This window comes from Fulmarus glacialis, unplaced genomic scaffold (assembly GCF_000690835.1).
Source record: "Fulmarus glacialis isolate BGI_N327 unplaced genomic scaffold, ASM69083v1 scaffold15141, whole genome shotgun sequence".
Lineage (NCBI taxonomy): Eukaryota > Metazoa > Chordata > Aves > Procellariiformes > Procellariidae > Fulmarus > Fulmarus glacialis.
Genome location: NW_009190992.1, coordinates 1 through 11,926, shown reverse-complemented (window position 1 = coordinate 11,926; position 11,926 = coordinate 1). Strand labels below are relative to the sequence as shown.

General features: G+C 41.7%; 1 protein-coding gene across 1 annotated transcript; it reads right to left on the bottom strand.

Moving 5' to 3' along the window:
• Nucleotides 1–1,478: 1,478 nt before the first annotated feature.
• On the bottom strand, nucleotides 1,479–10,952 carry SUSD2 (sushi domain containing 2; the record flags this gene model as incomplete). Its single annotated transcript, XM_009586525.1, has 8 exons — nucleotides 1,479–1,622; nucleotides 4,417–4,685; nucleotides 5,300–5,385; nucleotides 6,487–6,688; nucleotides 8,167–8,341; nucleotides 8,587–8,754; nucleotides 9,259–9,410; nucleotides 10,748–10,952. Coding segments are annotated over 8 exons (1,401 nt in total), but the record flags the coding sequence as incomplete, so codon positions are not given.
• Between the last annotated feature and the right edge of the window lie 974 nt (nucleotides 10,953–11,926).

Below are 11,926 nucleotides of genomic sequence, written 5' to 3'. Positions count from 1 at the left end.
TTTATATATTTTATATATATTATACTGGGGCAAAAAAACCCCAGATTTTTTCTAAAACTAATTGAATATGATTATTTATATTTGAGGGAATTGCTAAGCATATAAGTCACATAAAACCCCACAGTATAAGTCTCCTACCAGTATAGTATATTGAAAGCAGAATGTTTAATGCTAAAAAAGTCTGGAAATTCTAAATTCTTCATGCCAGTGAATGGCAGTGGCTGAGCTACGAAAGAAGACCAGTTGATCTCACATTCAGTCCTGTGAGTAAGGCCTGGGAAAATCAAAGATAATATCAGGGAGGGCATGACAGAAAAAGGAAACAGAGTGAACAAAAATTTAAGAAACTGATCTTCAGAATGAACTGCTCAGTGACTCATGCCACTTCTACCACAAAGACAGTAAAATCTATCAAGGGCAAAATATTTCCTTGTTAATCTCCATCCTATCCAATGTGATATTTAGTATAAGCATTCATGTCTACATGGGTGCCGAAACGCACAGACAATTTTTAGTCCATCCTTATAATTCTACCAGAAGTACCAAATCCTTGAAGTGCATCCTTGAGCCCAGCTGGAATATTCTTTCCTGAGGCAAGCCTGCTATTTTACGCACCATAAAATAGCACTAGATACAGAAAAAGCATAAACAAAAGTACCTGACATAGGCTTTTCAGGTTGTCATGAGAAGCACGATCCCATTCTGCTGTTTCATACTCTATTTTTCCCTCATTTTAAAATGCAGGTATATGACAATTTCCTTCTTACAGGCTGGTTTGCAGTCTGCCTATTCAACTGATGAAGGCCACAGGTACCTCCAGAAAGCTTCTTCTGCCCTAGGTTTCGTTTTACAAGCAAGCCAAAAGACCAGGACAATCAGGTCCTTTGAATAAAAAAATGACTCCCTTAACCAGCTTCTCACCAGACATTCTGTACTTTTCTGCTAGCTTGAGGTGCTCAGAAATAATTTTTTCCCCACCCAAAGTATGTTTTCTCAGCTCCTTCTGGGATATTTTTGCTCTGTCAACACATGCGTATACACCTAACACAGAAAGAAAATAAAGCAGGGCATACACTTACTTGCTTCCTATTAATTTTCAGCTACAATACTATCAAAATGCATCAGCTGGGAGCTACGGCTCTTGACTGATTCCTAGAACTGACCTTATGTTTCTTTATAGATGGGAATGGGCATGGAGAGAAATGAGAATTGTTTTCTTGAGCTCTTAAACACAACAGAAAACCTTATTCTTCCATTACTCATACCCAATAAAACTAGCAAATAATCTTTGATTGGGAAGCTGGTTTTTTCCTGAACATTTTGTCTGCCTTCTGATTAGCTTCAAAACGTTGACCTTTCACAAATGGCCAAAAAAATAAGAGAAGACTAGAGAAGATAGGAGGAATGCTGTAAAGGGCAAATCAAGCAACCTCAGAAGCTATTATTTGTCATCACTGCTTCCTCTCTTACCGACTTACCATTGGGAAAGTGTGCCTGCTGTGTTCTCCCTTGCACTCTTAGGGATGTGAGATCAGACTCTACCAATGTGTATTCTCCTTGGCCTTTGAAGGTGAAGTTCAGACCATCAAATGTGAGGAAGTGAGGATCCCCAAAAGCAGATGCTGTTTTTAAAAGCAAAAGAGACAAAAGAACAAGGAAAAACCACAACCCATTACTCCTCTTCTTAGGTTCACGAGAAAAAAAAAATCTCATTGTGGTGATACAAAGAATGGCATTTAAACAAAGGAAAAAATGGAAAGCTGATCCATGGTAAATGTGACATGAGGATAGCCATGACAACCTTGAACAGCACTGTGGGAACAGTGAGAAATGTCATTCCAGTAACTCTCATCTTCATCGGCCAACATTTAGGGCTGCACTTTAAAAGGCTGTTATGGGCAGCAATGCTTACCTGGCAGACCCCCTACCAGAATCCACGCTGTCAGGCTAGAAGCCTGATTTGCATGCAATGTATGGGGAGATTTGGACATGAACACAGGGCTATTCCAGAAGCAGCTTCCAAATGTAGCTGAAAGCGACCGTCAAAGAAATGGGATGGGGCTTTGAAGTCTCATCTGGCCTGAACAGAGAGAGATGGCAGTGATCCTCAGCCCCAAAGCCTCTCTGGAGTTCAGCAGATATCCTTGGTTTTGCCTTTTAGATCAGTAAGAGGTCAGAAGGCCCTTCTCCCCTCCAGCAAAAAAAGTTGAAGTTGTGTCATCTTATCCGAGGAATGACTCTCAACGACTAAAGATATCTATATGCTAGGTAGGTCCTTAAATGCTTGTTTGTTAAGGGCAGTGATCCTCAGCCCCAAAGCCTCTCTGGAGTTCAGCAGATATCCTTGGTTTTGCCTTTTAGATCAGTAAGAGGTCAGAAGGCCCTTCTCCCCTCCAGCAAAAAAAGTTGAAGTTGTGTCATCTTATCCGAGGAATGACTCTCAACGACTAAAGATATCTATATGCTAGGTAGGTCCTTAAATGCTTGTTTGTTAAGTATTTTGTTTTTTCCCTAGAGAAAGAGTCCCCTCTGTAAATCAGGTTCATTAGACCAAGGGAAAGAAGGCCATTTTTTTTCTCCTCAGCAGTTAGTGCATTCACTTGGGGTTTTCAGACCAAAATGCATGTAGCAAACGAACACTCACAACAGAAAATCATGGTAAATAAGGCCTGCCCCTGAGTGATAGGTTCAAGTATTTTCTCCACATTGGGCAGATACGGTGTTTAAGCCCAGCATCCCACGTTCCAGGAGAGTTCTGTAAGTACCAAGGTAGGTAACTTTTTTTGTTTGAGCTGATTTTGCACCGCATCCATCTTTGGCATGCTCTGAGAAGCTTTCAGCATTAAGATCTTTGCAGAAGGTTCTGTGGTTTTGGATTTGAGGTTTAGTTGAGGTTTGGTTTGAGGATTAGTTTTCTCAGATGCTTAGGCTTGCACAAGGTTAAGGAACACTGTCCTGGCTGTGCAGTAGCACAGGCAGTTTGGCATATACTTTCTAGGAGAAAGATAAGCATCTGCAGTGCTTAGTGAGAGCTGCATGATGGATTTTTGTCATGTTTGAGAGATGGATGTAATGGCACAAGTACACTTGGGAATCTTTTTGCAAGACCATGTGCTTCACATCCGTCATCAACAGATCTTTGCTTAAGAGAGGCATGTTGTAGCCTTTCTTTCCCATAGTGGAACTGTCAGGGCCCTGAGCACACTCATAGGCCTTAATTGCACTAACCAGTCTCACTGGGGCCTCTACCTATACCCTCTGTCCATGGGCTCTATCTAAACTCAGGCCCAGGCCTTCAGTCCCTGCCTGAGCTATGTCATAGGTGTACCCGTTTCCATCTCCAACACAGCCATGCCTGCGCCTCGCCACGGACCCTGCTGATCTGCACACAGAACTGCGGCTGACTTTCTGCCTTGTCCTTGGACATGCCTTGTCACTACGGACTTGCCCAACAATCGCTGGACTGTGTCTCACCCTGGTTACCACCACTGGACCAGATGTTTGACCTTGTCCGGCAGACTGACTTCTCAGCTTTCCTTCGGACCTGCCTTATCACTATGAACTCATCTGGAGATCTGGACTCTCAGCTGACTGCTGCTGCCATCACCGTGTCCGCCCCTGCTCGCCTCACTTGGGACTGGGCCATGGGCTAGCAAGGACCTTGCCCTTCCAACCTTATTATCACACTTGGCTCCCAGCTCCCTATTCCTTTGTTGCTTCCAGACAGGAAAATTTGATAGGGGAAATCAGGAAAGACATTAACTCTGTGCTATTGCTAGTCCTGCGAGAGTCTTGTGTTGTGTCACATCACATCCTAGCTACCTCCTTCAGAGCCCTCTGCAGTTTTCTCCTTTTTGCCTGAAGCAAACCGCTGCCTCTTTGCACTTTCCTTCTTTACGGGAGGCCACAATCCTGCTGGACACCTCAGCACCCCAGCAGCATAGAAAGCAAGACATGTGGCAGCAAGAGAGATATGGTAAGACTTGAGGACTACTTAAAAGCAAGGGCAGGAACAATAGACATACTTGTAAATGATAGAACTTCCATATTTGATATGAGTAGCATTTTTCAGCATGACAGCTTTTCTAGCTACTGCCAAGCTGTCATTAACCATCCCTAACAATCTTCTTTCTGAGACAAGTGTCCATTGATGATAGGAAGTCATGGACATTGACTACTAAACTTCGGCTATTCCAGGGATTAATGAGATACTCAACAGCAGAAAATCTTGCAGGACAATTAAAAACCACATACAGATTTTGCCACTGATAGATCAATAGAATCCTTCCACGGAAATTTTCCACAGGACATTGTACCCTCACCATTGTCAACTGACATACATACATATACAAATATTCTAAAAGCCAATACTGTATCAAAATGCTACACTCCATAATGGAATTCTGAAGCCCTTACCAGCTCGAGGCGGGCGATACGTCCTGCAGTCACTGGAGGGACGCTTTTTCATATAGAAGTGACAATTATCAGACCACAGGCAGCAGTAATAGAAGCTGATGACATCATAAAGCCAATGGGAAAAGCCAGGTATCCGGGGAGGCTTCATGAAAGGCGGTGAACCCCAGTCATGGCCTCGATCAGGTGTGCTGCCTCCTGTGGAGTCATGCGTGAGGATTTGGGTCCCTGTGGAGTCATAGCAACACTGCTGTCCTGCCGCGTACTGGGGACTGGTTGAGAAAGGCAGTGAGAAGAAAGTCATCGTTCAGCTCTGTGAAGTCGATTCGTATTTAGAGGTTACCTATTTCCTTTTTATGGATATAGCTAAATGTTTTGATTGCAAAGCTTTAGATGATGTCCAAAGATGACACCTTGCAGTCAGACTTCCCTCCCCGCCCCACCTCTGTTCTTATAAATTAGACCAGATTAGGGATAGGGAGGGAGGGGTTTTTAACCAAGGCAGTAAAGAAGTTTTGTAGGCCTTATAGCTATACAAACATAGCACTCTTTAAAATTGTTCTGATAGAAAGAGTGCAAAGAATAACTTGTTGAACTTAAGTAGACCAATACAGGAAAGGCTTAATTAGGCCTAATCAAACCTCTTTGAGACATTAACACTTGTTTAGGTATCCTAAAGTTTAGCACAGTGCAATTAATTGTTTATTAAATCTAAGGCCATAACTTCATCTCAGCAATGAGGGCCAATACGTGAATAAGAGGGAAACAATGGTTGCTATGAACCTGAGAGTTGAGAGTGCAGAGACCTTTGTGGCTTCTGTGACGCTGCTATCTTTGAGGTGGAACAAGTCATAAAAAAAATGCAGTTTTAAAAAATTTTCTTTACCTGGCTTGAACAGCTCTTACACAATGCACAGCGCCAGGATGATAAGTACACACGCTTCCCTTTTCAATGTCACAGCCATAATCTGTCTGAAAAAGATGAATGCTCACGCTTAATGGGGTTCTTTCCCCATTGTCGTTTCTATTTTTAAGCCCTCTCCCCACCCTTTGTCTCTGACCTATGTGTAAAGTCTAAATGAATGGGTTGCGGCTGTGTGTTGAGTAGCACAGAATGATAGGAAAAACAATGGATTTAATACTGAAGCGATTGGAGCAACGTGTTAGTCTAACCTGAGCATTTTGCAGTCTATTACAACAGACCTTGAAGAACGGATGCAGCTAGATAGGGAATTCAACTGTAAGGGCATGACAAACACAGATCACGCCAGACTAAACTTAACTTTTGTCCTATGTTCTTAGACGGAGGGAGTGCAGTAGATCTAATTTCTTTTCTTCACGTGCTTTTAACTGTATCATTTAAAATACACGTCATGTTTGGAGTTTCATAACCAGGAAAGGATAGTAACAAAATTACCTAACATTTTTTTTTAATATGCATAAACACACTGCCATATCATAAATAGGAGAGGAAGTTACCCTGTCTGGTCCTCAGATCAGTGCTGTAAGTGAAAGCATAGACTAAATGGCAATTGATTTCTTAGCTTTTGTGAGTTCCTTGTTAACAGTGAAGCTGAGAAGGAGGAAGGAAGCAGGAGACAAGAAATAATGGATTACGGCTGTGGACTTGAGCTCTGAAGTACAAGGCGGAAGGGTTTGCAGCAAATTATGGTATACTAGGCAGAAATGTGGCCTGCTTCTTCAGGCATGGGATATTGCTTACAAACACAGACCGCCATCTTGTAGGATCTCGAAGAAGTCATCCGTGCGCCCAGCTCCACAGAGCTCACTGCCCTCCCTGAGTGTTTTCTGTCTACCACTGGAACTACTGTCTTAATTCCCTGTTTGAAGATGATTTCCATCTGCTGTCCTACAGGCACTTTTTTTATTCATGCTACCTGGATAAGCTGTATCTGCCTCTGCCATTTCATATGCTACTTGTGCAAATTTAAATACAATTTCATTTGCTTGTAATGACTTTTAGAGAGGGAACAGGGATGTGTGGGGAGTATGGCATTCCCTAAGCTTCTACTTGGAACTGTAATAAGCCAGAGGGATCAATTAATAACTTACATGGAACCTGCCAGTGTCAGCTCTTGCCTGTGCCAAGGTGCAAGGGCAATCTATAATTTCTTCCATGAAGTTTGGAAGCTTCTCCTCCTTTCTGTCCCATTCTATACATTTTGCAGTTGCCCATGCATTTGGGTCATTTCTGAAGTCTTTCCCAAGGTGCCAAGCCAACGCATGCTCTGAGCTCCAGATTGATGGAATGTTGCTGGGAAAAAAAAAGAGCCAAAAAATAGATCTGATAGCTGAACAAGCACTGTTTTGACAGTAACACTGTGTCTTAATCACTAACTATAATTACGAAGAATCTTTCAACTTGCAAGTTGTTATTTCATTACAAAGGCCACTGCTTTCTTTTTCCTGCAGAAAGTTACAGCATATCAAAATTTTCCTAATTTAGAAGGTGACATGACAGCATGCAGCAAGTATGCAGTAATCAGAATACATTTTAGCATTTTTGATTCTGGCTTACATGGATCTTTTTAGAGACAGGTTTTCTATTCATGCCTTTTCGCATTGTAGTTCTTTTTAGGCCAGAATGAAGAACGTCCAGATTCTGTAACAAAACGTAACCCTGTGCCCCAGTAGTATCAGGCCCGATGGCAATAGATGGGGAGAAACCATTCAGAATCCTTCAGGTCTTCCAAGGCTACTCTGCTTTCCACCCATGAAAAAATACCATACACGAAGTGTAATAAAAAAACCCTCTAGAAAGAGAAAAAGTTACCCTTCTGTGGGTAGCAATTCCTAAATGCTAAAAAAGGTTCTGATGTATTAGTAATATGTTCTAACACTGAAGAGGTGGCATTTATATATTCACAGGGGCTACACCATCTACATCAAAAACTGCAGACATGTGGAAGATCATCTATCTAAGGTCAGAATATGTATGGAGCACTTACAGAGGTAAATCACCAAAAATCATGGGGGAATATACAATGAAATAAAAGGAAGTGGGTATAAAATTTGTAGGAATGCAAAGGCCTGCATACAAAATAGAAAAAAATTAAATGCAGAGGAAGGCCTGTGGCTGCAGTGACAAAAGTTCCACAATTAGGGCCGCCTCCACAGTTGTGACAAAAGAAATCAGCAGGTCCTAGTTTGCCAAGGGTACTGTGTTTGACTGGGCTGGAATCATTTTTTTCATAGCAGCCCGTACAGTGCCATGTTTTACATTTGTGACCAAACCAGTGCTGATAACGCACCAGCATTTTAGCTATTGCCAAACAGTGCTTGCACAATGTCAACGTCTTCTGTTTCTCACGGTGGCCCCCAGGGAGTAGGGTAGGGGTTGGCAAGAGGCTAGGAGGGAACACGGCTGTGACAGCTGACCCAAACTGACCAAAATTATATTCCGTGCCATTGACCACCACGCTCAGCAATAAAACTGCAGGGCACTTTTTCCAAAGCAGCTTTACTGGGTGACTGGGCAGTGGTCTGCTTGTGGGAGGTGGTGAATGATTGCCTTTGCATTACTTCCTCCATGCCCATCCCCCTCTTTACTTAGTAAACTCTCTTTATCTCGACCCATGAGTTTTTTTCACTTTTGCCCTTCCAATTCTCTCCCCACTTTTTCATGTGAAATGGAGCCTGAGTCCCAGTTTTAAACATCAAAGGAGACAGCAGCTTTAATACAGGAAGCAATAATAAGGTACCTATGATAAATGAATGTTGTGATGTACTTGCCTCTGCCCGTCAGAATAGCTGCTGGGTGTAATTCTCAAAATTCCAAAGTCCCACGTATTGTAATTTCCTTTAGCGGGTACAGGAATGAAAGAAAACTTCCCAGTATTGGGGATTTCTCTTGCCAAAGTATAAAGATATTTCCATTCAGCCAACCAGTTTTCCGAGTAACTGCCACCTGTCACATAGAGGAAGAAAATTGTTTTGGATGCTGGAAAAGAATAGTTACCACAAGATTGAAATTAGATGTCTCCACCCATATGTAAATGAAGAGGAAAAGCTGACATTATTGTCATAAGTAGTTATACTTGCAGATCTCTTCTTGAGGCCTCAGTGAAAGTGATCGCATGCTGTGCAGAGCTCTGCACATAAGTTACACATGTGATAACTGCTTGTGCACAGGTAGGAAAAGAGTCACTTTACCTGTTTCCTGGTATCCCCAGACTTCTATGTTGATGTGGGTTGCTGCAAGTGCCTGGTGTGTCCAGGTAAGAGTTAAGTTTCCATCAGTGTTGGGGGTGCCGTAGTATTGCCATTTTGTCATATTTACCAACGTGCATTTTTCTCCATCTGAAACTTTGCTGTGATGTACTGCATTACAGAACAGAAAAAAAAGATTAATGACATTTCTGCTTTGCATAGCTCTGAAAAGGTGCCACTATATTATTTAAGATTTAGCGGTATTTCCCCTGTGTATGTTTTCTAATAGGAAGCATGATATAAAAAGAGTAAGCTGACGCTAAGAGAACGCAACCCTTACTAACGTCTGTAGTCCTCAGATTACACCACCATGATGCAGTTATTTTCCGATGGAAGTAGCTACAAAAAGGGAACTGTTTTAGTCAACCTCATTTTTAAGCAGGATTTTTTTTGAGCTAATGCTGCTGCTGCTGTATAGCAGCAGAACTCAATTGCTGTGAAAGTTCATCTCTCAAAATATGAATTAACACGAGGGCAGCAAGAATGACTTTTCTGAGGTCAAACAGCCTGATAAGGAAGAAGAAAAGTGATCAAAAGGGAAAGGCTTATATAATCTTGCATCCCTGGAGCAAGAATATAGAAAGAAGAGGGATACTGTAGATTTAAGTAAGTAACCTGATAACCAAGTTCCAGAGTACGGAAACGTCAGCCCATCATCTGTAGAAACTTCAAAAGGGATGAAACCAGTCTCATACAGCAATGGGGAAATGCAGTGGGCTTTTCCATCCTTAGCAACATAGCCACTGGTTTTGATTTTCTGCCTGAACCTGTTGATGTTGAAAACAGTTTTCAGTGTCACCATTGAGAGAAGGTAAATTCTGAATGTCTCAGTTGTGTTTCATGAAGCAACCCTGTGTCATGTGGAGATCATTCCAAATCCCTGGCTGTTTTGCTTGTGGCAGTGAATATAAACTGGAAAAATTCATGTGTACTTTGTGCTTATTACACCAGTGCGGATTCTGCTGTGCACTGCACAAATACACAGCAATCTGCAAGCCTTAGATTTACTATTTAATTACCGGGGGAAGGGGGCATGATAAATTAGCAACAAATAACAAAGGGACAGCAGGAAGACAAAGGTGATGTTATAGGATTAATAGGAGTACAAGGTGGCTAACATTGACCATGATATGCAGGCATTGCAAATTTCTGGTTTTGTGGGGGGTTTTGCTGGTAAGTCCTTTGAATACAACAAAAGTAATTTCATGCTGTTCTAGAATTTCTGTTGCAAAGATTAACTCAGAACTCATTGCTTGTTATTTAACCATCTGCTTCCAGTTAGGGCTCTTGCCCAGTGCGCTAAAGTATAATCCCACCTGTGACTCTTCAGGATTGATGTATGGTGGCTGCATAGCTATTCCAAGTACCTTTGCTTGTCTGCACTGAAGTTTGTATTGGCTATGATAATGCAGCCGTGCAGGTAATTCAAGGTACACAGTTGTGTTCTACAGAATGAATGCCTGGGTCAAAGGTTTTCCCGACAAAGAACTAAAAACCTTTTCAGGTGCTGCTATTCAGATGGGAAGGACTCCAAAATATCACTCAGAACCTTCTGTGGAAAGAATGTCAGGACATCGGGGTCAGTAAAATTCAGTGTACTGTATGTATTGCATGTGTGACATGTACCTAAGTGTGATAAAGGCTGACACGCTTAGGATCCACAGCTTTGTCCTACAGGAAAAAGATAAGGTGTCCTACCTACATTTCTTTCCCGTTGCTTTCTCATTCAGATTAAGAAATTAATATTTCTTTTTCACAAAATGGAAATGCTAAAAAAATATTGACAACAAAGAGCCCCAAAAGGAAGCTCTTGTAGAAAAGTCACTGTTTTGATACCTTAAGGGAAGAACTAGCAGAGTAATGATTGTATCCCACAATAACTCGAACTAACTGAAATGATCCTGTGTAGAAATACAGACAACACGTATCCTTGAGAGTGAGGGTTAGCAGAACTTTTGTGTGTTTGGGGATTCTGACAAGTTTACAGAGTAAGTTTTCACTCCTGTATAGACAAGTCTTGTTTTGCAGTAATTATCTATTGTTGGAAAGTGAGATTAGAAAGGTTCACCTCCCTTTGGCAGAGGAACATAAAATCATGGCCCACCTGCATGTTAGCACAGAAGAGGCATTAAGAGCTGTATTTTCAATCAAAAAGTCTTTGCCTCCCATCAGAGATCCTGAGTATGGAGAAATTTGAAGACAAAATTCTTTATAATCAGGACAGCAAATCCTCAAGGACTGGCACGTCACCTGGCAAGAACAGGTACCAAGCAGCTCCCCACACCGGTGTGAGCAAGAGTCTTGAGCTCCTTGTTAAAGGAAGAAAAAAACATAGTCAGGAATGTTATTGAACTCTTCTAGATGTTCTCTGAAACAGAAGTACATCATCTAAAGGAATACTGTAAATGAATGAAGTAGGCTGGTTATGTTAGTTTAGGAATGTATTTAGGTGAAGGCTGTAATTACCTGCATATTAAGGTTGCTCCATTTTTAATAGAAAAGTATGCTTATTTACGCCCCAGCCAGTACATAATTTCACCAACTCCGTGGGTATTTTTATATCTAATAGAAAGATAAATCTCCAGAGCAGCCCCTCGGTGAGTGTCACTAATTGTATTTATTTCTGAGCATAGGTCTTAAGCAAACCAGAATGGGGTCCCGTCACTGTCAACCCTACATGGGAATCAGTGAGAACGGAAGGCTAGCGCTCTTGGATGAATGGAAAGCTAACATTAGTGACAAAGTGTGCTCCAATATGAGATTATGAAAAGCTACTGAAATGTCTTTCTTTTGTGCATTTTATTTGAGTCTAACCTTAACAAGGTAGCTGTTAAGATGACTAGGTACACAGTCAGATGACTAGGCCCTTGGCTTAGGTCTGGCTGAAGTCTAGCTGAACAGATCGTGAGTAGTTACTGGACATGGCATGAAAAATTGCTCAACACAAATAAAACGGTGAGAAGTTGACAGACATTAGAGTAACACTGTGAGGAACAGCTGGATTTCATAAACAGTTAAGGGGGAGTTAAGTGAGGTGGACAAGCTGCATAGACAAGTGGGAGCACTGAGGACCTTTTGGGGAGTGGAATCTTGTAAGGGCAACACTGCTTGGGTAACTATATCAATAATACCATGCAATGCTGAGATGACCTAGGTAAATATCAGAAATTCTAAATTTGGACATGGATGTAGCAAAATTGGGACCAATGATGAAAGAGTAATTAGAGGAGGGTTGCTTATTTGGGAGGACACAAACGTGGATGAGGGAAAGGCTGTGGATGTG